The following is a 22,537-nucleotide window of genomic DNA, read 5'->3' on the forward strand; positions in this document are numbered from 1 at the left end:
TATAAGAAAATGAGCCCACACTAAGATCAGGGTCTAGCATCTGTGAATCTGGAAAGGCAGCGGAGTTAGGCAGAGCTCTGGCTCCTTTGGTTGTTTCCACCCAGGTTCTCTCTCGCCCCTTCTCTTCCGCAAGGGCTGCCAGCAAGGCTCACCGCTGCCCCCTGTTGGTAGCAACTGGAAGCGTAGCCTCATAGGTAGGCACCAGGCTTCCAACAAGCATTGGAATGGAAGATGGATTTGGGGTGAGCTTTAAGGAGTAAGCCAGGTTCAAAGACCCTCAACAGCACAATGGGGCCACATTATTAAAAGAGTGAATGAAATTCATCCTCAGAAAGCTACTCTAGGGGGCTGGTTCCCAGGCTAGTACCCAAAGCATACCCATAATACAGCTGGAATACCCATGAATGGAACCCTGCAGCTTCTGACGGCTGAATTCCAAACCAGGGCTAGACAACTGGAAAACTGGTTTGGAAGCTACAGGGAAATAATTATTCTGGGTCCTGGAGGATATTAGATGGTATTAAGTATAGGCTTTGGAGTCAGGCAGGCCTGGGTTCAAATTATACATGGGTACTCAGAAATTATGCCGTTGGATATGGAAGGAGCTTCATTTTCCTCCGGTAAAAAAGGGGAGGGCATAAAAACGTATAAAACAGTTTTAGCATCATGCTTAGTACTAAGCATTCTAATAGTTTTATAATTGTCAGGTTACAGCTAAGGATCCTTCCAGCTCAGCTGCTGCTGTAACATTCCACACCTCTGTGGGTGGAACTGAGAATAGAGCTGGTGAGCTGACTCCTGATCCATCACAGCTCTTTTCAACCCACCAACTATAAAAGGGGGCTGGATCTGTGGGCTGTGGTATCTATGCCCAATCTCTGGACCTAGAGTTTTGTGGGGCCGGGGATGGGTCAAGCAAAAGAGAGAGAGACCTGGACCTGCACCAGGCCACAAGGTGCTTGGAGCAAGGCACGGGTGAGTGGGGACAATGCGGATAGCTTCAGCAGGGACTGCCTAGCCATAGGGATGCTTAGGGACAAAGGATTTGGGGTTGTCCAGCCTCCATGAGAAGTCATCTCCAGACCTCAAGCTCCCCAAGCCTCAGGAGCAAGGCAGAAGCAGAGAAGCCAAGAGACCCAAGAGAACCCCTACCCCCTTATTAAGTCAACAACAAATGTATATTGAGTTCTGATCACGTGCCACTTGAGACACGTCAGTGAGCAAAACAAAGACCCCAGCCCTTGATAAACTCACTTTGTAGGCTCTCCCAGGATATAACCTTCAACCTTGGTCCCATTTCATATATAATAATCTAGGAGCTAAGTACTCAGGCCTCCTTCCCAGCAAACTCCCAGACCTGCTCCCTCTTGGTTCATTTCACCTGGGCTACTGATTTGCTGTGTGACTTTCAGCAGTCATTCGCCCTCTCTGGGCCTGTTTCCCTCTGTAACACAAGGAGTTTGACCTGAATAATCTGTATGTAATTCCCTTCCAGCTCTGAAGGTCTGGGGCTCTAAGGCTAACTCTTCATACAGGAAATACCAGTAAGACCAGTACCACACTCCTGAACATCGCTCTGAAAGCTCTGAGAGCCCTCAAAGTCTCACTTCTAAGGCTGGAGAGGTGCAAGGGGCCCAGCGTCTAAGTGTCTGCACATCAAACCAGCCGGGCCCCTGCCAGGAGCCTTTACACTCCCAGAGAGCCGGGGCCTGGCATGGCCTGATGTCAGCTGGAGCTGCTAGGGTCTCACCTGGGCATCTTCCCGGGCCTTGTCCCGATCTTCTGCTCCCTCCTCACGGTTCCCCTGCAGCAGGACCAGTGAGAAAGGTCAGTCCCCAAACATCCACCCTCACTGTCCCTCAGCAGCCCCAGGACCTTGATCAGCCACTCTGCCTCTCTGAACCCTTTTCCGCAGCTCGAACATAGGGACAATAATCCTGCCTTCGTGAGCATTAAATGTGAACGTCTGGAAGGCATTTGGCCAAAGGCCTGGCTCAGACACAGGAAACCTGCATCAAAGCCTGGCACCTGGCTGTGAGAATTCAAGAGATGGTGACAGCAGCTCCCGGGTAACAGCACAGGGAAAGGTCACCCACATGGCTTTGTCTTGTCAGCAGGGTGTCCAAAAAGCCAGGCTGAGGGCCACCATGGGAGGCTGCCCGGAGAAAGTGGCACCAAACCAGCTTTGAAAAGTAAACAGCGGAGAAGGCACTGCACAGGTAGTGACTGCCTCATGGTGGGACTGAGTTGGCAAGTGGGGAAGACACCCTCTCTACATCAGGATTGGGCTCCTGTCCCCTCCCCCTAGGCAGCAACCCTGCCCCCCCCCCCCCCCCGGGGCCCAGAGAGCCTAGCAGGCCCGGGACCATGAATTCACCCACCGTAGCCAGAGAAATCAGGATCCTTTTGAAGTGGCCAGATGTGTCTGAGCTCAGAGCATCCTCCAGGGACTTGTGATAGTCTGAGACAGAGAAAGGGGGTGTGGGCAGCCGGTTGGCGGGGGGACCCAGGGGCTCAGACCTGAGCCACAGCAGTGTTGATGGGGATAAAGAAGTTTGTAGTTGGTTCCTGGGGGCACCCAGCCATCTGTTGATCCTGACACTGATATGCCCCATCGGTCCTTCCCCTCCCTCTGCCCTGTGCTGGGTGAGGTGTCGCCTCTCCCACATAACAGCCTCCCTGTCTTCACTCTCCTGTCTGCCTTCCCTTCTGCGTGATAGCTGCTGGACCACAAGCACAGCTCTGACCACGTCACTCCCCTGCTCACAAACTCTACCACTTTAAAGCTGCTTACGAGAGAAAAAGTTTAAACACTTTGACCAGTACTCAAGGCTCTTCCAAATAATATAGGGTCACTGGTGAAAACATTAACTAGAATTTCAAGATGGTGATGGTGTGGCCTGCAGTCAAGCTCGGGCCTTCTGAATGCAGGGCCCCGTGTGGCTGTACAGGCCTCCCACCCAGAGCTGCCCTTCCTCTCCAGCGGCGGCAATGCTCTCCCCCCTCACTCCCACACAAACTCTCTTCTACCTCCAGGCCTTTGGCTGGGACTCTCTGTCTGGGGCACCCTTTCCCCAGACACAGGGCTGGGGTCACCCAAGGCACTTCTCAAAGCCTCGTGGCCTGAGTGAAGGGAGATGAACAGAGCTGTGGGCAGAGCTGGAAGCTGGGGGACCTGGCTGTTCCCCCACTGGCCTCCCACTGTGCTGGGCCCCAGGCCTCCTTCCCAAAGACTCACCTTCCTTATAGGCCTCATTGATGGCCCGGATTTCAGCGTTGGTCCGAGTAGCTAGGATTTCGATGAGAGCCTTTTCATCTGTGCCAGCTCCCTAGAATGTCAAGGTGAAGAGCATCTGAGCCACAGCCCTGACCCGCGAACAGAGGCGCACACGCTCAGAAACCAGCCAGGAGGTGAACACTCAGGCCACCAACCCTCCTAGACTCTCTCCTCAGACCCAGACTTGGTCCCCAGACCACAGACATTGGCCAATCAGGGCCGAGCATGCCAGCTTGTCAACATTTCTGGAACCTCCCATGAAAACTGCATATACTATGTGTACATATCGGAATATAAATATTTATACGTGAGTATATAAAAAGAACAGAGGAAACGCATCACAGTATCCGTGACTGATTCGGGTAGGGGAGGGGTCACAGATGATTTCTATTTTCTTCTGTGTATATTTTCTCAGGCTTTCACAGTGAACACATAGGATTTTCACTCTCTGGTTGGGGAAGAGAGGTGTAAACCATCTGCTCCTAAGTGTGCTTGGTTAGGGAAGGTAAGATCTTGCGATTTAGTAGCAGGCTGTTAATTGCTCAGCCTTGTTGAACTATTTTGTTTCCCTCATTCCGCTTACCAGGAATTTTCCTAACTTCTTACTATCTTGCTTTAAAATCACAAGGGCTTTGGCTTCTGAGGGACTGAGAGGAGAACAGAAATTCCCTGGCAAAGCAAGTTGAGATTATTACCCTTTTAAAATTCCTAGACAAAAAAGCGAATGACTTAAAAACACAGAATTAGGAGGAGGGTGGGACTAGACCCTTGGTCTTGGGATGCTTTGAGGATCAGGCTGTCCTCATGCAGCTTTTAATAAAGAGGCTATTGAAGTTCTCAGTCAGCCTCAATCCGCTCCAGGACAGAGAACCCAGGGACAGGTTGACTCCTGGCAGTAACCTCCCAGGACAGAGACTTCCCTGGTTTTACAGTCATAGCCCCAGCAGCTTGCACAGCGAGCGGCACATTGTAAGTGTTTAACAGATACTTGAATCTACCAATCAGTTACTCCATCAATCTTGTCTGCCTCTCTCAAAGTGGGCACCTTTGAATAGCGGGATCTCCTCATACACAGACTTGGTTCAGAAGACCTAGTGGATCAGTGCATGTATCACTTATCACATCCAAATATACAGGGTATCTTTTTCCTTCAAGCACCAAACTTTCTTCTGACAAAATCACCCTGGTCAGGGAGATAGATAACAGAGGCCCAGTTGATGCCATTAGTGCCAGCCAAACCCCAGAACAGATGAAGACAGAGGAATAAATAACAAAAAAGCCCAATTAGAGCCAGACAAATCCAAGATATTGGTAAAATAATGAAGCTGACCAGAAGATGATCCCAAACTCCCCTATATACTCATTTTGGTGCATCAACATACTAAAGGACAGACCTGGAAAGCTACTGAATAGTCTGTTGAGACTCTCCCCTGAAAACTCCCCTAGAACTCCCACCTTTAGAAAACAGTTAAGAACCCTCAAGACAAAGGACCCAGTGCGCTCTCTGTCCCTCGAGCAAGCCCATGCCCCTCCCCCTTCCTGGGGTGTGTACTTTTGCTTGCTTTCTCCTAAACTCTAAGGATCCCTGCTAGATTTGCAATCAGGGGAGCAGCGGCAGCTCGTCCCAGGCTAACCCTCTGAACCTGTCTCTAAGGACTCCCCTTTTGCATCTATAACTTATTTCCTGAGTCCACACAGCCCAGAATGGCTCACTTCTGTTCCTATGACTTCCTTTCTTGAGTCCATGCAGCCCAGTCCAGGCTCACTCCTGTTGCTGTGATCTTGCCTCTTCTATCATAAGCCCTTCCTTTGTTCCACTGTCCCCAGCTTTAATAAATGTACTCTCAAATCATCTGGGCCCGTATTGTGAAATCTTTCCCACACAAAGTCAAGAATCCACTCATTCCAGTCCATCTGAGGACAGATCTGCCTCGGTCCTGGTCCCTTTCTGGTGACAATTTCATGCAATAGTCAAGTCAAGCTCTAGAGAAAGACAGACTTGATCCAAATCCCAGTTCTGCTACTTCACAGCGCTGTGACTTTGACCAAGCAACTTAACCTCTGAGCCTGTTTTCTCATCTGTAAAATGGGGACAGAACAGAAGCCTTGCCTTGAGGGTTGATGAGACAAATCACTCAGCTAAAACACTCAGCCCAAGCTAGGTTACCTTATGCTCTTATGAACGGAGAGTAGCCCCTGGTACAGCTGGAGCCTTGGGAAGCCAAGCAGCCCCAGCAACAGCTAGGCTGGGACATGATGCCCTTTCTTGCTAATTGCAGGGCCAGGTCTTCAGAGTTAACAGTGCCCTTCATACCTGTCACCTCATTTGCCCCTCCCCCATGTTTGGAGGACAGGAATGACTGCTCCCATTTCACACCTGAAAGCACACAGGCTTAGAAGTGTAAGTGGCCCAACAGCACACAGTAGTATGTGGCAGGGCCGGACTAGAAGACGGACTCCAACCGCTGCTGCTGTTCCTTCCACATCCATCCTGCTTCCTCTAGCTGCTCCATGAGATCCCTCTGACCCCTTTGGTTGCTGGGCATGTGGCTCCACTTGAATCAACCACAGCAAAAGCTGAGACTTTGGCGGGAGTCCCGGGAGGAAGGAACTCTTCCCACTGGAAGTGCAAGCTGCTAGGATATACACAAGCCATCCTCCCACCACAGGGAAGAAGACTGGCTGAGAGTGAGGAGCGCAGAGGAGAGGTGAGCCAAGGTTGGGGAGAGACAAGAGTCCATCCATATAACGTTGTTTTTGTCCCTGGATTCTGTCATGTCTAAAACCAGACCCAGTCCTATACTTTCCAGTTATAGGAGCCAACATCCCCCTCTGTGTTCAAGCCAGTTTGAATGGGGCATGAGAGGGGCTCTACCAAGGAGTTACAGCCAACCCCTCTAGGCTTTGTGTCCGCCCAGCACCTGCACAGACCGGACCTCATCCATTTGGCACCCACACTGTACCTCCATGGCCTTCTTTAACTGCTTGGCATCATAATGGTCCGGTGGCAGCATTAGCCCCAGAATCAGCCTTGCCAGGTCTCCAGAGAGCTCAGACTTTAGGTCAGCCATCAAGTCCTGCAAAGGGCAGAGTCAAGGTCATGCCAACATCAGCACCTGCCCACACGTGACCCAGGTCAGGGAGGATATATGGAGTGAGGAAACAGGAGCTCCACATGGGTGCAAGGGGTCATGGGAGCCTGTGTCTTCGGTGATGCTGGGTTAACTGTTTACAGGAACCCAAAAAGGGTGGAAATAAAGTCAACCAGGGGGAAGACCTGCTCGCCTTGGAGGCAGCAGACAGGGAAGGAAAGGGGGCAGTGCCATTTCAATCCTGGGAGAAACTAGCCAGCCACGACCAGGTGTCACTAAAGCACAATGATGACTGACACTCAGTCTTGGGGCCTTGAACCCTCTCTGTGCAGAGGTAACTGTGGGACGTCCAAAGCACTGCATGAAACAACTCATATCTTTGATTTCGCCCCAAGCCAGGCCTCCAGCAACTCTGAGCCATTTACACAAGTGTTGCTGATCACAAGGAACTGGGGGACTGGAGAGAACGTGTCTGCAGGCAGCCCAGACCCAGTGATAGAGATGCTCTCAGAACACGTGACCACATGGGGTCTCACTGTGCAGAGTGGCTGTGACAGGCCAAGCTCCCTCAGAGGAGCGTGGATACAGAGCGCGGGTCCAGGCTGAGTCCCTTACCCGGCCAAAGTGAGACTTGAAGGTCTGCCGAATCTGTTGCCGCTGGGCGTTGCTGCGGTGCGTGATGATGTCAATGATGGTGTCCTCATCAGTTCCTGAGTCGCCAAAGCCACAGGTCTCAGAGGAAGGCCTGAGCCCAGCTCCCCCCACTGATGGGCCCTGCCAGTCTTTGTCAGGGTGGAAGCCTGGCTAGGCAGCCATGTGCTCCCGAGGCCCTGCAGGAGCCCTGCCTCTGGCCCAAGCCCCTAACTTCCCCCGGATTCCTCCCTGGACTGCCTCTGTCCCGTCACTGGAGCAGCGAGCACTGGGTTGAGAGTCAGGGCCTCTGAGTTCTACTCCTCACTCTGGGTCTAGTTCTTTCTGGGACTCAATTTCCATACCTGCAACATGATTGAAGTCCTATTGGGGGCCCTATGTCCTCTCTCTTCAGTTCCCTGAAAGCTGGACCCTGAGTCCCTCTAACCACAAAAGGTTGACTCTGAAAGGCATCAGGAAACCACTTCCTGCGTCTCAGAGTAACGTCATCAACTCAGACCTGGCACAGGACTTTATCTTTCCCAAGCATCTTTTACACTTGTCATCTTAGAGTCCTAGATATGCTCAGCAGATACCATCATTCCCAAGAGACAAATGAACATGAGACCCTGAGAATAGAGGACTTAGCCCAAGGTCCCAGGCAGGTGCTCTTGGACAGAGGAGGGGAGAAAGGGCAATGGAAGCCCAACCCTAGATGTTCTCTCCCCAGTGGCCTTTCTGAGGATGGGCCATCCATCCACCCGCAGGGTGGATTTCCCACTGGACAAATGGAGGCCTGGAAAGGTGAGGCCACCAGGGGTCATTCCCATCTGAGAATTAGGATTCTTGGATTACAGGGTCCATATCCCTTATTTTACACATGGGGAAATTGAGACTCGGAGGCTTGAAGGATTTGCCCAAAGTCACACAGTGAGTTGGTGGCAAAGCCAGGGCAAGAACCCAGGCCTTTTGATCTTTCATCTGTACTAGCATATTGCTCCTGAGGGGCTGGGACACCTTGGTCTCTGGGAAGGGATTTACCAAGTCCCTCACAACCCCCCTCCCTACCCTCCTCTCTACACTCAGAGAGCCAGGAGCCTCCTTAGGAGGGTGGAGACTCAGGGACCCTAGTTTGAGCCCTCTGCTCTTGCCTCTGCCTGGCCTACCGCCAAACCCGAGAGGCCACCCTGCCCCTTTCATGTCCCCTTACCAAGTCCCTTCATGGCTTTCCTTAGCGCTTTGGCATCTGCATCAGGGTTGAAGTCATTGGCTGGACGCACGGTTCCATTCAGCTGCAAGAAGCAGAAATAGACTGAGCAGGTGCCTGGAGGTCCCCTGGGGGACCAGGCCAAGAGAGGAGCATGCGAGGGAGGGGAGGCTGTCCCCATGAGCCCCAAATCAAGCAGCTTGGGGGGAAAGACGAGGGAGTGAAGGCATAGCAGACAGGCCCTTGCCCCAGAGCTGAGAGAGGGAGGGAGGGAGAGACAGACCTACGAAAAGTGTCCAGGCTCCTGTCCCAGAGTCAGCTCTGTCCTAGCTCCACTGGGGCCTCCCCAGTCCCCCAGATTCTTGTTCTGTCCCCAAGGCCCTCCTGCCTCTTAAAGAGCCACTCCCCCCGAAAAGACAACAGAAATGTTATAGATTACCAGAACAGAGTCTCCCAAATTTTAGTCACTCCTGAACGACCTGCACTGTGTTTTCCATATTTGTACACACCCTATGCTATTTCTTAATATTTTTACTTAATAATTTTTGTTTTACTTAAATGTATTCATTCTGAAATACACTTAAGTGCTCCTCAAGGGCAAGGCTTTTTGTCCACTTCGTGCTTTGACATGTCCTTCAACAGAGCCTGACAGAGTAAGCACACAAAAAATATCTGTTAAATTGATGAACAAACGAAATAATTTCATATCACTAAAATTAAGAGGAAATTGGTATCATGTTCCATAAACAGATAAGACTCACTCAAGAAAATAAATGTAATACAAACAAAAAAACCACGCTGTCAAATACGTATCACCACATTTAAGCAAGATGCTGTTCTTGCCAAAAGCAAAAACTCTGAACCTAAAGCTGGCTTGCTCCGCTGTGAAAAAGGAAAATCGGCCAGTGTGGCCGAGATGTGGCACTGAACTGAGACTCTCTGACGTGATCAGAAATACTGAAGAAACTGAAAAGAAGTGGCTTTCTCATCACGTGAGGTTCAGTGTTATTTAGTGCCATGGAAGTGCCCTTCCCCCAAACTAAATTCATTTCTCATAAAACTTAAGATCGTATGTAACGTTCTTGCCTTATAATTTGGGAAACGCTGTCCTAGACCATCAGAGCTCAAGAGCCCTTCAAGGGCACCGAGACCACCACGTCTAACACCCTCATTTTAAAGATGGAGACAGACGCTCAGACACAAGTGGGGACCTGCCTAAGGTGGCACCGCAAGTGGGTATCCAAGGTTCCAAATATCTGTGTGTGGACCAAGTGTTTCTAATTCTTGAAATGTTTTGCTCCAAGCACTTCTGTGAAAACTTTATTCTTGTCCTTTGTGGAGTCTGGCTCTGAGGATAGTCGGGACAACCTTGAATCCTCCAGTGCACCGCTGGGTGCCCATCTGGTCTCAATTTTCATGTCTCCTAAGCCCAACTGTTGGACCCAGGATGGGACAGGCCCACCATGGAACCAGCCAAGTTAGTGGTTAGTAGGTCAGAACGCTTCCCAGCGTTTAGAAGTAAATGCAGGAAGCAGATGCCCACATCAGAGTGCCCATCCCCAATTAATCAGTCCAAGGAAGAAAAGAAGCTTCAGGAGTGAGAACCAACGCCTCAGGGTGGCCAGCAGGGGGCAGCTGGGGGCTAAACAGGACAGCGGGAAGGTGCGAGCGGAAGAGTGGAAGCTTGTGGTCAAGAGGTCAAGCAGGAGGTGGGGAGGGTCTGACCTCTACTCGGGCCACTGCACTAAGCTCCCACATCTGATAGGCCACCTGCGCTGCCTCCGGGAAGAACTGGCCAGCAGCACTGGAATGGAGGGGGTTGGGGAAAGGACAGAGGGAATGTCATCATAGGCAACACTCCACACATACAACACAAAGCGCGCGCGCGCGCGCACACACACACACTCGCTTTAAGTAAATCTATTTACTTTCTCTCCAGTCTATGCCATGTCCTTTCACCAGACTCCACCCTTCATTTCTAAGAAACTTCTACTCTCTCTAGAGACCCCCTGCAACGCTGGCTCTGCCTTCCTGGCCCCAGGACCCAAGCAGGACAGCATTTCTCCAATCCTTCGATGCCCTTTCTTCCTTGTAATCTGAATGATTCTTATTGAAGTCTCCCCTCAAACAAGACCATGACCAGCTCACGGCCACATCATCTCCACAGCTCCTTCGGCAAAGCACCTGGGGCTGTCGGGTGCTCAGTAAACATCTGCTGAACTGAATCTGCCCCTACAGCACCTACCAAAAGGAAACAGGGGGCTCTCGTGGCCCTTACTTAACTGGACCCTCGTAAGCCCCAGGAGGGAAATCTCAGTACCAGTAGTTCCCTTCCTAGCACACAGGTCTGGTCAAGTCATGCTCCAATTCCATCCCTTCAGTGGTTCCTACCACCCCGAGGAGAGGCACCTGTGCCAGGAAGAGGCCCCTGGCCCTGCTCCCCTTGGGTCCTCATCTTTGTTCCCAGCACTCCACAAAAGTGCCACCTCAGTTATAAATATGAACCAGACTGCCCTGGCTGGTGTGGCTCAGTGCAGAGTGCCCTGAAGGGTCGAGGGTTCGATTCCCGGTCAAGAACATGTACCTAGGTTGCAGGTTTGATCCTGGTCCTGGCTGGGGTGTATGCAGGAGGCAATGAGCCAATGTGTCTTTCTCACATTGATATCTCTCTCTCTCTCTCTCCCCCTCCCTCCCTCCCTCCCTCCCTTCCTTCTTTCCTCCTTCCCTCCCTCCTTCCCTCCCTCCCTCCCTCCCTCCCTCCCTCCCTCCCTCCTACTCTCTCTAAAAATCATGGAAAAACTATCCTTGGGTGAGGATTTTAAAAAAACACACAAAAAACCATCTCAGAGCCTTTCCATCCCAAACACTCTGAAACCCTGTCTTCACTGGCCCCTCCTCTCGGCCTCCTTGGGTCTCAGCCTCATCACCTTCAGGAGCCTCCCCCAGCCTGGGTTACGCCCCTCTATGTGCTTTCACAGGCTTGTGTACCGTCCCCGACACTGCCCCGTGTGTACGCCTAGCCTGTGAGCCTTTCTAGGCCGCAGGCGTCATCGGGTGCTTCCCGTGAAGGTACTTAGTACAGATATGCTGAATACATGAGGAGGGAGAGCAGGCACCTGTATTTTGGCCATTTAACGAATGAGAAAACTGAGGAGCAGCTATGAAGTAGCGGGGCCTGGCCCCCCGTCTTCTTGATTCCTGGTCCTCGCCCCCAGACTGACGGTCCAAGTTCACAGGAGCAGACGTCTCCGTGTACGAGAGACGACATCAATGCTCACACACACGGACACTGGGGCTTGCACCCGCGTGGAGCTCCTGGCTCCGAGGGATCCCCAAGTTCATCCAATCCATCCACTAGGGTGAGGGCAGGGAAGTCCCCCCTGCCACTCCCCAGGGCCACCCCCCTGGGCCAAGAAGCCACTTACTCATCGTCTCCCCCACACAGCTTCAGCAGAGCCTTCTTGTATTCGCCAGAGGTGTCGTTCTGGGGGGAGGAGAGAGAGAAAGGTCACCTCTCACGCAGCCCGGGGTGCTCTCAGACCAGGAGAGGAGGTCCTGGAGAGCCCCAAATAGGGGAAGGCTAGACATTTTATTCACAGACGCCCTGATTTCCCTCCTGTCTGGAGGTGGCAAACAGCGGTACGCTGGTAACAACTGGCTCTCTGGGGGAAAAAGAAAAAAGCCCTCATCTGCAACACTTGCCAACTTCTGTGGTGTAAATATTTCCAATGGACGATTCCAAGCTATCAATATGATTTCATAGAATGTGAAATTAAGAAGAGAAGCTCACTTCTCTGCTGAGCCAGTGTGAGCCTACAACTCCCACCAGATAATCCCCAGGTAAGCCCTCCCAAGTGGAAACAGTCCGTGAAAATAGGGCTCCATGAACAAAAACACTGGGAAAAGCAAAAAAGAAACAAGCAAGTGTACGTTTGATAGATGTGGCGCATTCTGTATCACGCTTGGATCTTGCTAATGGACTTAATAAAAGCAGAGAGAAGTTCCGAGATAAAGAAACTGGCTTGTCTCTGCTTATTCTAGTTTTTTCCAAACATCTCCCACGGGACCTTTTTGCATGTAATGCCTAAAAAATTCTGCTTTAAAAATACACGTTGGGGAACACAGCTTGAACTCAGAAAGCTTCAACCCACTCACCCCCCAAAAAGGAGGGAAAAGCCAACTCTGTATTGGTCTCTTGACCAAGTCTCATGAGCGGGACACTCCAGTCACCAACTGGCCCAGAGACAAAGGGCCTCAAATTAACTCTGATTTGTGTCCTTCAATGTCACCCCCTTCTTCCAGGAGACTGAACTGTCACCACCCTGGGGATGGAGTCCTCCTTCTGGATTCAGCCGTGTGCCCTTCAGGACCCAGCCCTGCCCTCCCTCTAAAGAGGCGCCTCACCTTCCTCATGTCTCACAAGCACCACCAGACACTTGCTTCTCTGTTGAATGGCCTTAAATTCCCTGACTGTACCACAAGGCAGGGGCTCCTGGAGTTCCCAAGAGACCCCAGCCTTCTGGAACAGTCATCCCCAAGCCCTCTGTCCCTCCCAGCCTTCTGGAACAGTCGTCCCCAAGCCCTCTGTCCCTCTGTGCCCATCAGCTCTGCTTACCTTGATCATGCTGTAAAGGGACTTCTCATACTTGGTCCGGAATATCTCCCGAATGTCGAGCATGTCCAGCTCACTACGGGAGACCATGATGCGGATCAGGGTGTTGTCTCGAGTCCCCAGGCCCTGGAAGACAAGTGGGTTTGGGGGACAGAGTTGAGAAGGGGCTAGAGCCCTGATGGCCCCCAGCTTATTTGAAAATTTTCCTAACAAAATGTTACAACAGAACAAAAGCAGCAGAACATGGCCATTCCCTGCGTGTCCCTCCTGCTTTTATCTCCAACCTCTCCCTTTGTATCATTCCCCTCCTTGATTTTCCTTATAATTTGACATAACTTTGTAACTCTAAGCAACAGATTGTCTAGATTTGCACATTTGGGATCTTTGGATCTATGCCACTATGCATTTGTTTTTCCTGCTACTCAGATGGACACTGGGTTGGTTCTAGTTTTTTCCCAACACAGGCAATACCGAGCTGACCATTATAAACACATGCACACAGGCCACACCTCTCCAGGGCCAAGCTGCCCGCCCCCACCCCGGCACTAGAAGACATGGGGTTGGCTACTGTCCACTGCCCTGTGGGATGGCCACGCAGGTGCCTTACGCCTATGGCCTCTGGCAACAAATGCCTACGTTTATTTATCCTGTGTGTTATGGAAACATCATGGGTTTCTGTGTGTCCCGTGTATAAAATACTGGGAAGCAGTGTTGTCAGGTATTCAGAGTGAAATTGCTGGGTTGCAAGTGAGCACTGTGACTCTTGCCCAACAAGGTGAAAGCACTTCCTACTTACCTACGTACTCTCTATATAAACATTCTGATTGGTTACTATTTTTCTAAAGTGTGGGCTTCCAACCCATCTGGCTGGCTGGATCCGGTGCAGGCTGTTGCTATAGCCTCTGATCAGTCATGAGGGCAGGGCAGGTATCTGGGCGGGAAGGTGTGTGACCAGGTAGCATCCCAGGCTCTGGAGCTCACCTGGGACAAAGTGCCCTCGCTCTGACCTGTGGCCAATCCCTGAAGGCTCCCTCTGGCCAGTGGGCCACAGGGACTTTCCCAAGACTCCCAATAGTCCTGGTGGGGTGGGCAAAGACCCCCTCCCCCACCCTCGTTCACATCAAACCCATCACACACCTTCATGGCCTTGAAGAGCCTTTCAGCAAAATACTCAGCGGTGCTCCGGATACACTTTACTGAGAAGAGAGAAGAAGTCGTTATTCTGGTTGCTTCATGAGGATGGGGTGACCTGCCCCTTCTGTCTCCATTCCTTAGGGGGCCACCAAGTTCAAACCCAAGAAGAACCCAGGCTCCTGATAACCTGCAGCTCCAGAGCATCCCAGACCTTCCCACTTGTACCACAAACCCAGGGGATAAAGAAATCAGGAAATGGGCCTGTTGTAATGTGGGTCGTGCATTACAAAGACCCACTGCATCTTTCTAGTCCTTCTAGAGTTTTCACAGGGAAATGGGCAGGCAGGTGGTATCAGCTGGGTGGAGCTGGGAAAGGTGTTTCTTTAGATTCTGCTGCTCCAGAAAGGTACTGGCTGCTGAACCACTGAATCCTGTGGGCAGAGTGGGCCAGAACCTAACTGACTCTTGGAATGTCACCCATTCATCAAGTGAAGAAAACTGAGGCCCACCAAGGATGAAAGACTTGCTCTAAGTCAACAGCAGATTTGGAAGAAGCCCCAGCTTTGAATCTTGACTCCACATTGACTAGTCAGTTCCTGGCATCCTCCCACCCAGAGTAACCCCAATTCATTATAAAATGAGTGCTTGGCCAGTGGCGCAGTCTCTGTGAGACACGGTTTTCTCATCCGTGAAATGGAGATAAGTGCCTACTCCAGGGTGCTTTGTAAAGATTAAATCCTCAGCACAGCACCTGGCACACAGTATGTGCTCCCCAAACCTGCTCTCCCAGTCAGTATTTCCTGATCCCTGGCCCAATGCTCTTTTCTTGTCCCACCACACACACTGGAGTCAGTGCTCGGGGCTCGCCTCCCTGCCTCCCTGCCTCGGTCACTCTGCTCTGGCCAAACCTTTGGAATTTGCTGCCCATCTGGTTCTTGCCTTGCCATCTCCATACCACAGAATTTCCTTTTTCCGTTCTCAGCCCCTTGTTCCTGGGCTAGAATCCCAGACTCCCTCAGAGCCCCAGAAGACAACATCGGGACGTACCCACAGCCAACATCAGCTTCTCAAAGTCCCCAGACAGCTCTGCTCTGATGCTGGCTTCGATGGGCTTCCCCGTGGTCTTCAGATATTCATCAAACACTGAGGGAGACACAGGGTCAGGGATGTCAGGAATGTCCCCATGGCAGTGAGAACAAACAGGGACATCAGAAGGGGAGGGTGAAGGGGCCCGGATGGGAGTGCCAACGTGAAGGCAGAGGTGGCGGGGAGGTCGTGCACACCACCAGCCACCGGGCATTCATGCTGCGTAGGCTGCGAGCGACTGTGCACCTCACGCTCCAACATGAAGACAGATTGTACTTAGATGGAAGCATCCTGTTAATGACTGTGGTGAAGGACCATACAAACTACAGTCTAATAAAATCGGGACTAGTGTTTGGGTTGCTGATGAAGTAGTTACCATGCTCTATTAGTAGGAAAGGAAAAGAACGGAATCCTTGGCACAACCCCAAGGGGGCAGCTGTAGTCTTTTGTGGAGCTTACCCAACCGAAGATGCTGCTTGCTGCGATTTCCCAAAATGTAAATGAACTGGGCTTCATCTGTTCCCCATTTCAGTTCCCCTGCCTCGTACAGGTCCTGAAGGGGAAGAGGAGGGACTAACTGAAAGAGGAAACCTCAGGAGACAGGGCTCACTGGCCAAGACACTCAGAGCTGATGTTGAACCCCTGAACATACCACTCTCTGGTAGCCTCAGGACCTTTGCATATGTACCTATAGCTTTCACACTTTCTTTCTGGGGAAAGTCCTACTCAAGCTTCAAGTGCCAGATGAGATGTCCCATTTGTACTCAATGGTGGGGAGAGGGACTGGGGAGGGGGAAGGAACGGGGTGGAATGGGTCATTGGGGAGAAAAAGGGACATCTGTAATATTTTAAACAAAAATAAAATTTAAAAAATAAAATAAAATAAATTAATTAAAAACAAAAAAACAAACAAAAAAAAACAACCCAAAAAACCACACTTCCTGATGTCCCCAGGCAGAGTTCTGTTTCCCTCCCTCCCGTTCTCTTCTAGGCTCCTACAGCTGTTTCTTTATAGCTTTGATCCACTGTATATTACAATGATTTCTCTATACGCCTGTCCCTCCACTATGACATGGACCCCTCCAGGACAGGGACTATATCTTAGGATTCGCTCTGCCTGCCCCAGCAGAGTTACTGGCACTCAGTGGGGCTCAAAACAGCTGGCATGTATGGTATATCCAGGGAGAAGGTGTTTATATGATTAACATAATCCCAGTACTGTCTGATTTTGTTTTAGTGATTCCTCGATGCTTGGCAGAGTGCCTAGTACACAGCAGGTGTTCAATAAATATTAACTGAATAAATGAAAAAATGATGAAAGCTCCAAAATATACCTTACCAATTTTATATATGTTGTGTATCTTTGAAAGAAGACATAAATCCTTTCTTTTAACAAAGCACTTTATAAACTGATGGCTGTGAGTCAGTTATTTCTGGTATTCAATGCAAATTCCTTCACCTCCAGCTCTTCCCCAGGTCCCCAACCTCCCCCTCTCAGGGCTCCCTGGCTGTGCCTCGGCGCATCCAGGGCGTGTTACCTGGGCATCCTGTTGCACCAAGTCCTCGCTCACTACATCGTCTTCCTCCCTGGTTCCCTGGCAGAGAGACAAGGGACACATGGTTCAAATACCAGGCTGGGGGAAGGCCTGGGTGCCAGCAGCGGAAACAGGGAACACTGAGAAAACCCCAGTGGCCCAGAAGTGTCCAAGAGCAGTGACTTATAGCAGCCACTGAATCGAGACCACAACATCTATTTTGTGGGGGCTCTTAGTCCCTCCCACTAGCTTTTCCCTTCGTCCTTGGAGCTGGGACCAGAAGGGGTGTCCTGAGAATAACCAAGGTCCTTCCAGGCGCCCCCATCCCAGAGGAAGCCAGAGCAATGTACTGAGAACATCTCTGAGAACAGCGCTCCTGCCACAAGTCCTCCCATGGCCCAAGATGCCCCCAACAGTATCACAAAAGTCTGCACATGTGCATTCTAGTAGGGGCTCCCATACTTTAACCCCAAGAATTCACCAATCAGGATCTGAGACCTGGACTCTCAGATCTGGACCCTCAGATCTGAGCTCAAAAGCTGTAAAGGCATCAAATCCCAGTGGTATTCGTTGGCCCCCCACCAAGGCCCTCTGCCCCATCTGACAGAGGAGGACACTCGTAGGGACAGGGGACAGCCCGACTGGGTTGACTGGTTACATGGGCACAGGTCAAGCCTACGGTTATTTCCCTGGATTGTGCATTTCGGAATCTCAGCCCCCTTGGTTCTCTATGGGACCGAGCCTAAGCAGACAGAGTCGCAGGCTTATACTCCATGCCATGTCACCACCCGGCTGGCATCAGATTTGAGGAAGCAATGTCCTAAGATACAGGCTGGAACTCTCTCCAGAACATACCCTCTGAAAATGGGGGCAAAGGTCACACTCCTGAAGTTTCTGATAATTCGCCAGCTGCTTAGTATGGGATATGGATTGTTATGGTAATGGGAGGAAGGGAATGGTGTAAAATGGGGGGGGGGTGTGACAGAAACAAAGAGGTGGCCTTATTTCTATATAAAGCTTCCTAAAGGTTTGGTCCTTGAAGCTGGGCTCGTGATATCTCAGTGTCTGTTCCCTCAGGGCCTGCAGTCACAGAGATGGCCGAGGGGCTGGACAGGTAAAGGTGAACTGGCAGATGAGACCTGCTCTCCAGCTCACCGCTGTCGTGTAAAACTCAGGCCTGCTGTTGCCAGAACTTTCAATTGTTCAAAAGAATCCAGACATCTGGTTTTCTAACGAAGTCTCCCTATTTGTAAATGTTAGCAGCTAGCTAAAAATGTTTTTTAAAAAACCCATCGTGTGAGAAAACAAAGGGAAAAAACCCCCACTTGGCAGCCTCTTTATGGCCTCTCTTTACGTGCTCTTTGGTGGGCAGGGAGGAGTGGCAGGGCAGGCTGCGGCCCTGGCTGGAGAAGCAATGGCAGGAGGGAGGGCCGGAGGGGAGAGAAGGAGCGTGTGAAGAGAGGAAAGAGGTCACAGGAGATGATGTTCCTGACGAGAAGGGTGCATGCAAAGGGAAACGCAGGTCACCTGCCCATGCAAACCAGGGTAACAGAACAGACATCTGGATGCTCAAATTCTACACCAGGTGAGCCAGAGGGAAACTATCTCAAGTTCAAGGATAAAATGGGCAGAGGGGGAGGGAGTGGCCACAGTATATGAGGCCTTATACCCAAGGAGCCACCAAGAAGCCCCTCACAGGCTACCCTGTCCGTAGTGACAGGGAGGTGCCCACAGCCCGCTGCCTGCATGCTAGTAGAGAGCTCAGGGGAGGGCCCCCAGGAGACCAACCTGGAGCAGGACCACAAGCATCTTCTGGAAGTGGCCAGAGGTATCGCCAATGATGTCAGCCTCCAGGTCTCGCTCGTAGGCTGCAAGGTTGGAATACAAGCTCTAGTCCCATCGCCAGGAGACCCCAAGGAGAAAGGTCCCTGCTTCCCCCAAATGATCAGATATTGGTTATAAATCCCAAAAACCCAGTCTCCATGACAACCCTGGCAAGCCCCAGGGTGTATTTTCACAGGTCCTGGTACTGACCCAGGAAACGATATGATGGAATGGGCCCATTTCTCTGTCCCCACCTGTGCCATCCTCCTCCGGGCACCATCATCGCGCAGTGGACAGCGGCTACAACCTTCTGCCCATTCCCTCGGCTTCTGCTCTCACTTCCTCTCCAACCCACAGTAAAAAGGGTCACTGTCTTAAAGCCCATATCTGATCATGGGCTCCCCGCTTCCCACCGGACTTATAATAAAACATCACCCTTCACAGCATGACCACGTCATCACCGCGTTTCCCTGCCTATTGTCTGTAACCCTCACCACCTCATCAGCCTGTAAGCTCCTGGAGACACAGACCACATGGTTTTGCTCATCACAGTATCTTGAGAACCTAGCACACTGCCCAGCACAGAACAGGTACTTACTGGATAGACAGACAGATGAGGAAAGGAGGAAAGAAGGTGGGTGAATAGGCTCTTAGGGTCTCCGCCATTGCAATCACCCCCATTATATATCTAAAAATCCTGAACGGCCCTCCCACCCGTCTCACCGTCTTTGTATGCTGCCACCAGCTGGTGGATCTGCTCATTGGTCCGGGAAGCCAAGATCTCAATGAGGCACTTCTCATCGGTGCCAATGCCCTGGGAGCAGAGAGGGGACACATGAGTCAAGGGTTGAGATAGGAGGTGACCGGCCATCGACTGGAATCCTGGAGTGGCCAGAGCTGTGAAATCCCCAGGATTTAGGGTGCTCCCACTACAGCTCATAAACACCAACTGGGAAATACTCTCCGAGAATTAAAAGACATGGGTTCTAGTCCCACCTCTGCCCGCAGTTTGCTTTGTGACCTCTCATTAAGAAATTTTATCTTGCCCAGCCGGGCGTGGCTCAGCGGTTGAGCATCGACCTAGGATCCAGGTGGTCAGGGTTCGATTCCCGGTCAGGGCACATGCCTAGGTTGTGGGCTCGATCAATGAATCTCTCATCATTGATGTTTCTATCTCTCTCTCTCTCCCTTTCCTTTCCTCTCTCTGGAATCAATAAAGATATATTTTAAAAAAAATTTTATCTTTCTGAGCCTCAGTTTTCTCTCTCATCTGTAAAATGGAAATGTTACTAGTTTTTCTTCCACCTCACAGGGAGATCGAGAAGGTAATGATTTCTCACATTGCTTTCTCAAGACAGGAAGCTGTTGGTGTGGGGGTCTAGGCCAAGGGCCACCCTTCACACTGACATGTCCCACATCTGTCCACCTGGAGGAGACGTGGTACCCCTTTGGGATAGGGTTCAGGTGAGTTGCCTCCTGAAACAGGGACATCCATGGGTGGGTACAGGACTCACTGAATACTTGCTATAGAGGCCAGAATCTCCCCCTTAGCCATGCCCATACCCCCAACACACACAGACTCATGCTTCTTACCGAGAGGGCGTCTTTAATTTCTTTGGCATCACAGTAGGCAAGTGGCCTCATTAGACCCACAATCAGTCGTTCAAACTTGCCCATCAACTCATACTTCAGGTCTGCAATGAGGTCCTGGTGGGGTATGGGGAGGCAATGGAGAAGGGAGGGGAAGAGCAGTTATAATGATAAGAATTACGTTTAATGAGCACGTACTCTGTACAGGCACTGGGCTAAGTAATCTCATTTAATCGTCACTCTTGGAGGTGTGTGTTATCATCAACCCGAAGGAGCAAGCTTAGAGACATCAGGTGACCTGACCAAAGTCAGGCAGCTAGCAAATGGTGTGCAGGGTTCAAGTCCACATGTCCTGCCTCCTTCCCATTGCTATTCATTTACTTGCTTACTGAGTCTCTCTCCCACTATCTGTGAGTCCAAGGCGTTGACACCTCTCTCCCAGGTCTTATTAACCTGCGGGACCCTAACAGCCAGCACAGGGCCCAGCACACAGCAGGTGCTCTAGGCAATCTGTGGCTGAATGGCCCTGACTGAAGAGAAAAAGAGACCAAAAGTGCCAGCACAGAGGCTGACCTGGAGCAAGATACTCAGGAAATACCCTGAAGGAACACACAGGTGAATGAAATCCTTCCCGCAGCCCCACCCCCCTGCCCTCCGGTTGTGGTTACCTTGCCATAGAGGGACTTGTAGCTCTGACAGATCTCCTGTCTCTGCCTGTTGCTCCGGGAAGTGATCAGCTCCAGTATTGCCTCCTTGTCACTGCCTGGAAGAGGGGAGGGCACTGGTCACCCTATCCAAACCTGCCTCCTGGAAGCCCACTAGGCCTGCTCCCTGCAGTCCTCAGCCTTAGCCTTCTACTCTAGAGATGGTGGCATTACAGAGGAGGACCTATGGGGACCTGTCAAGCTGCTACTAAGAGGGATCTCAGCACATGCAGTATGTGAGCTCAGAGGGCCCATGATTCAGCTACTTCTCACACACGAAAATCGAGGCCCGGGGGTGGGGGTGGGACAAGGACTCACCCAAGGTCTTACAAAGAGCCTGGCTTAGAAAAACTCGTGTGTCCTAACACCCAGGACAAGGTTCTTTCAACGAAGAAAATAAAACAGAACACTGAGAAACAAATTCAGGGCAGTAGTCACCCCAAGAGGAAAGGGTCATGGAGTTATTATCAGGAGGATCTGCCAAGGAGGTTCCAGCTACATGAGGAAGCAAATGCTATTTCTCAAGTTGGGTGGCAGGTCTGTGGGTAAAGCTTCTATTACTCTTTAGACCTTTTTTCTTGGTCTGGAATGTTTCATTATAAAATTATGAAAAATAATAAAAAGAGCCCTGGCCAGTGTGACTCCGCTGGTTGGGCGTCATCCTGCGCACCAAAAAGTTGCTGGTTCAATCCCCAGTAAGGGCACATGCCCAGGTTGTGGGCTTGATCCCCGGTAGGGGGCATGCAGGAGGCAGCCAATCGATGTTCTGCTTTCACATCGATGTTTCTCTCTTCCTCTCTCTCTAAAAGTCAATTAAACATCTTAAAATAATAACAATAATAATAATAAGAGGAGACGAAAGAATGAGTGCATCTTACCATCTCATCCCACCCTGAAAAGGGCTCTGGGATGTGCCCATATGTGGGGATACCCTTAAGCCCCAACAAATCCTGCCTCCTTCCTGTGACCCCACACCCAGTGGCTGGGCACCCACCGAAGCCCTTCATGGCGTTATACAGAGCCTCAGCATCCTGGCTTGGGTCAAAGTCTGGGAAGTCATGAATGGAGCCACGGTACTTGGCACCCTGTGGAGAGAAAAGCTGAGGGTGAGCTGCTGACCCTGGTCCTGAAAGGGGCTCCCAGCCCCAACCCCAGGTCACATTCCCAAGCCTGGCCACAGGCTGAGACCCCTTCCCCTAAAATTGAGAGGTGTTCACAGAAAGCCTGGCTGAGGGTGGGGATGACTCTCCTGGTACCTCCTATCACAACTTGCCCCCAAAGATGGTGCCATTTCCCTGTGGGAAGGTGGCTCAGCCAAGCCCACAGCCCTGCACCACTTTCCTAGGACCCAGGAGAGATTAAAAGTCAGGCCGAGTACACAGGTAGGAAATGATCCCTACAGGACCAACAAGAGCCCCTCATATTTTTATGGCACTCTCTGATTTACAAAGCCCTTCTGCCTCCACTGATTCTTTTAGCAACTTGGAGAAGCACTTAAGACAATCTCTATCACAGAATCGAAGGAACAGAGCCCAAGAAGGGAAGCCTCTTGCCAGGGTTGCTGGAAGCCAGCTCTCTGGCCTGGTCCCCTCTGCTCTCCAACCCCAGAAACCTGCAGCTGCCAGCTCTTGGGAGTGGGGCATCTTGGCCTGGGGAGCCCAGAGCCACCCTCAGGATGAATCCCAGGACAAGGCACCGCCCCTCTGGGACCAGTAAACTGAGCTGTGAACTGGTATCTGAGGACAAGCTGGCTGGATCCTCAGGACAAAGGGGAGGAGAGGCAGAGCCAGAGGATCTTAGACATCGAACCTGAATGCACAATAGGCTGGTTCACAGAGAAGTCAGA

The 22,537-nt window shown here is 51.2% G+C and overlaps 1 protein-coding gene across 2 annotated transcripts in view; it reads right to left on the reverse strand.

Annotated features, from left to right (window-relative positions):
• ANXA6 (annexin A6) overlaps window positions 1-22,537 on the reverse strand; it is a 49,518-nt gene that overhangs the window by 9,780 nt on the left and 17,201 nt on the right. For both annotated transcript variants that reach the window (XM_087816934.1, XM_087816933.1), the window contains exons 3-20: window positions 21,686-21,776; window positions 20,656-20,750; window positions 19,991-20,104; window positions 19,121-19,211; window positions 18,362-18,441; window positions 16,577-16,633; window positions 15,498-15,591; window positions 15,000-15,095; window positions 13,956-14,014; window positions 12,822-12,944; window positions 11,632-11,690; window positions 9,932-10,010; window positions 8,210-8,291; window positions 6,985-7,079; window positions 6,241-6,354; window positions 3,239-3,329; window positions 2,382-2,461; window positions 1,751-1,804 (exon numbers count right to left, since the gene is read on the reverse strand). In XM_087816934.1, coding sequence (XP_087673060.1) covers window positions 1,751-1,804; window positions 2,382-2,461; window positions 3,239-3,329; window positions 6,241-6,354; window positions 6,985-7,079; window positions 8,210-8,291; window positions 9,932-10,010; window positions 11,632-11,690; window positions 12,822-12,944; window positions 13,956-14,014; window positions 15,000-15,095; window positions 15,498-15,591; window positions 16,577-16,633; window positions 18,362-18,441; window positions 19,121-19,211; window positions 19,991-20,104; window positions 20,656-20,750; window positions 21,686-21,776 — 1,554 coding nt within the window. The remainder of the gene's footprint in view (window positions 1-1,750; window positions 1,805-2,381; window positions 2,462-3,238; window positions 3,330-6,240; window positions 6,355-6,984; window positions 7,080-8,209; window positions 8,292-9,931; window positions 10,011-11,631; window positions 11,691-12,821; window positions 12,945-13,955; window positions 14,015-14,999; window positions 15,096-15,497; window positions 15,592-16,576; window positions 16,634-18,361; window positions 18,442-19,120; window positions 19,212-19,990; window positions 20,105-20,655; window positions 20,751-21,685; window positions 21,777-22,537) is intronic.

The sequence above is a fragment of the Miniopterus natalensis genome, chromosome 4, assembly GCF_054644295.1.
Source record: "Miniopterus natalensis isolate mMinNat1 chromosome 4, mMinNat1.hap1, whole genome shotgun sequence".
NCBI classification, from domain to species: Eukaryota; Metazoa; Chordata; class Mammalia; order Chiroptera; family Miniopteridae; genus Miniopterus; species Miniopterus natalensis.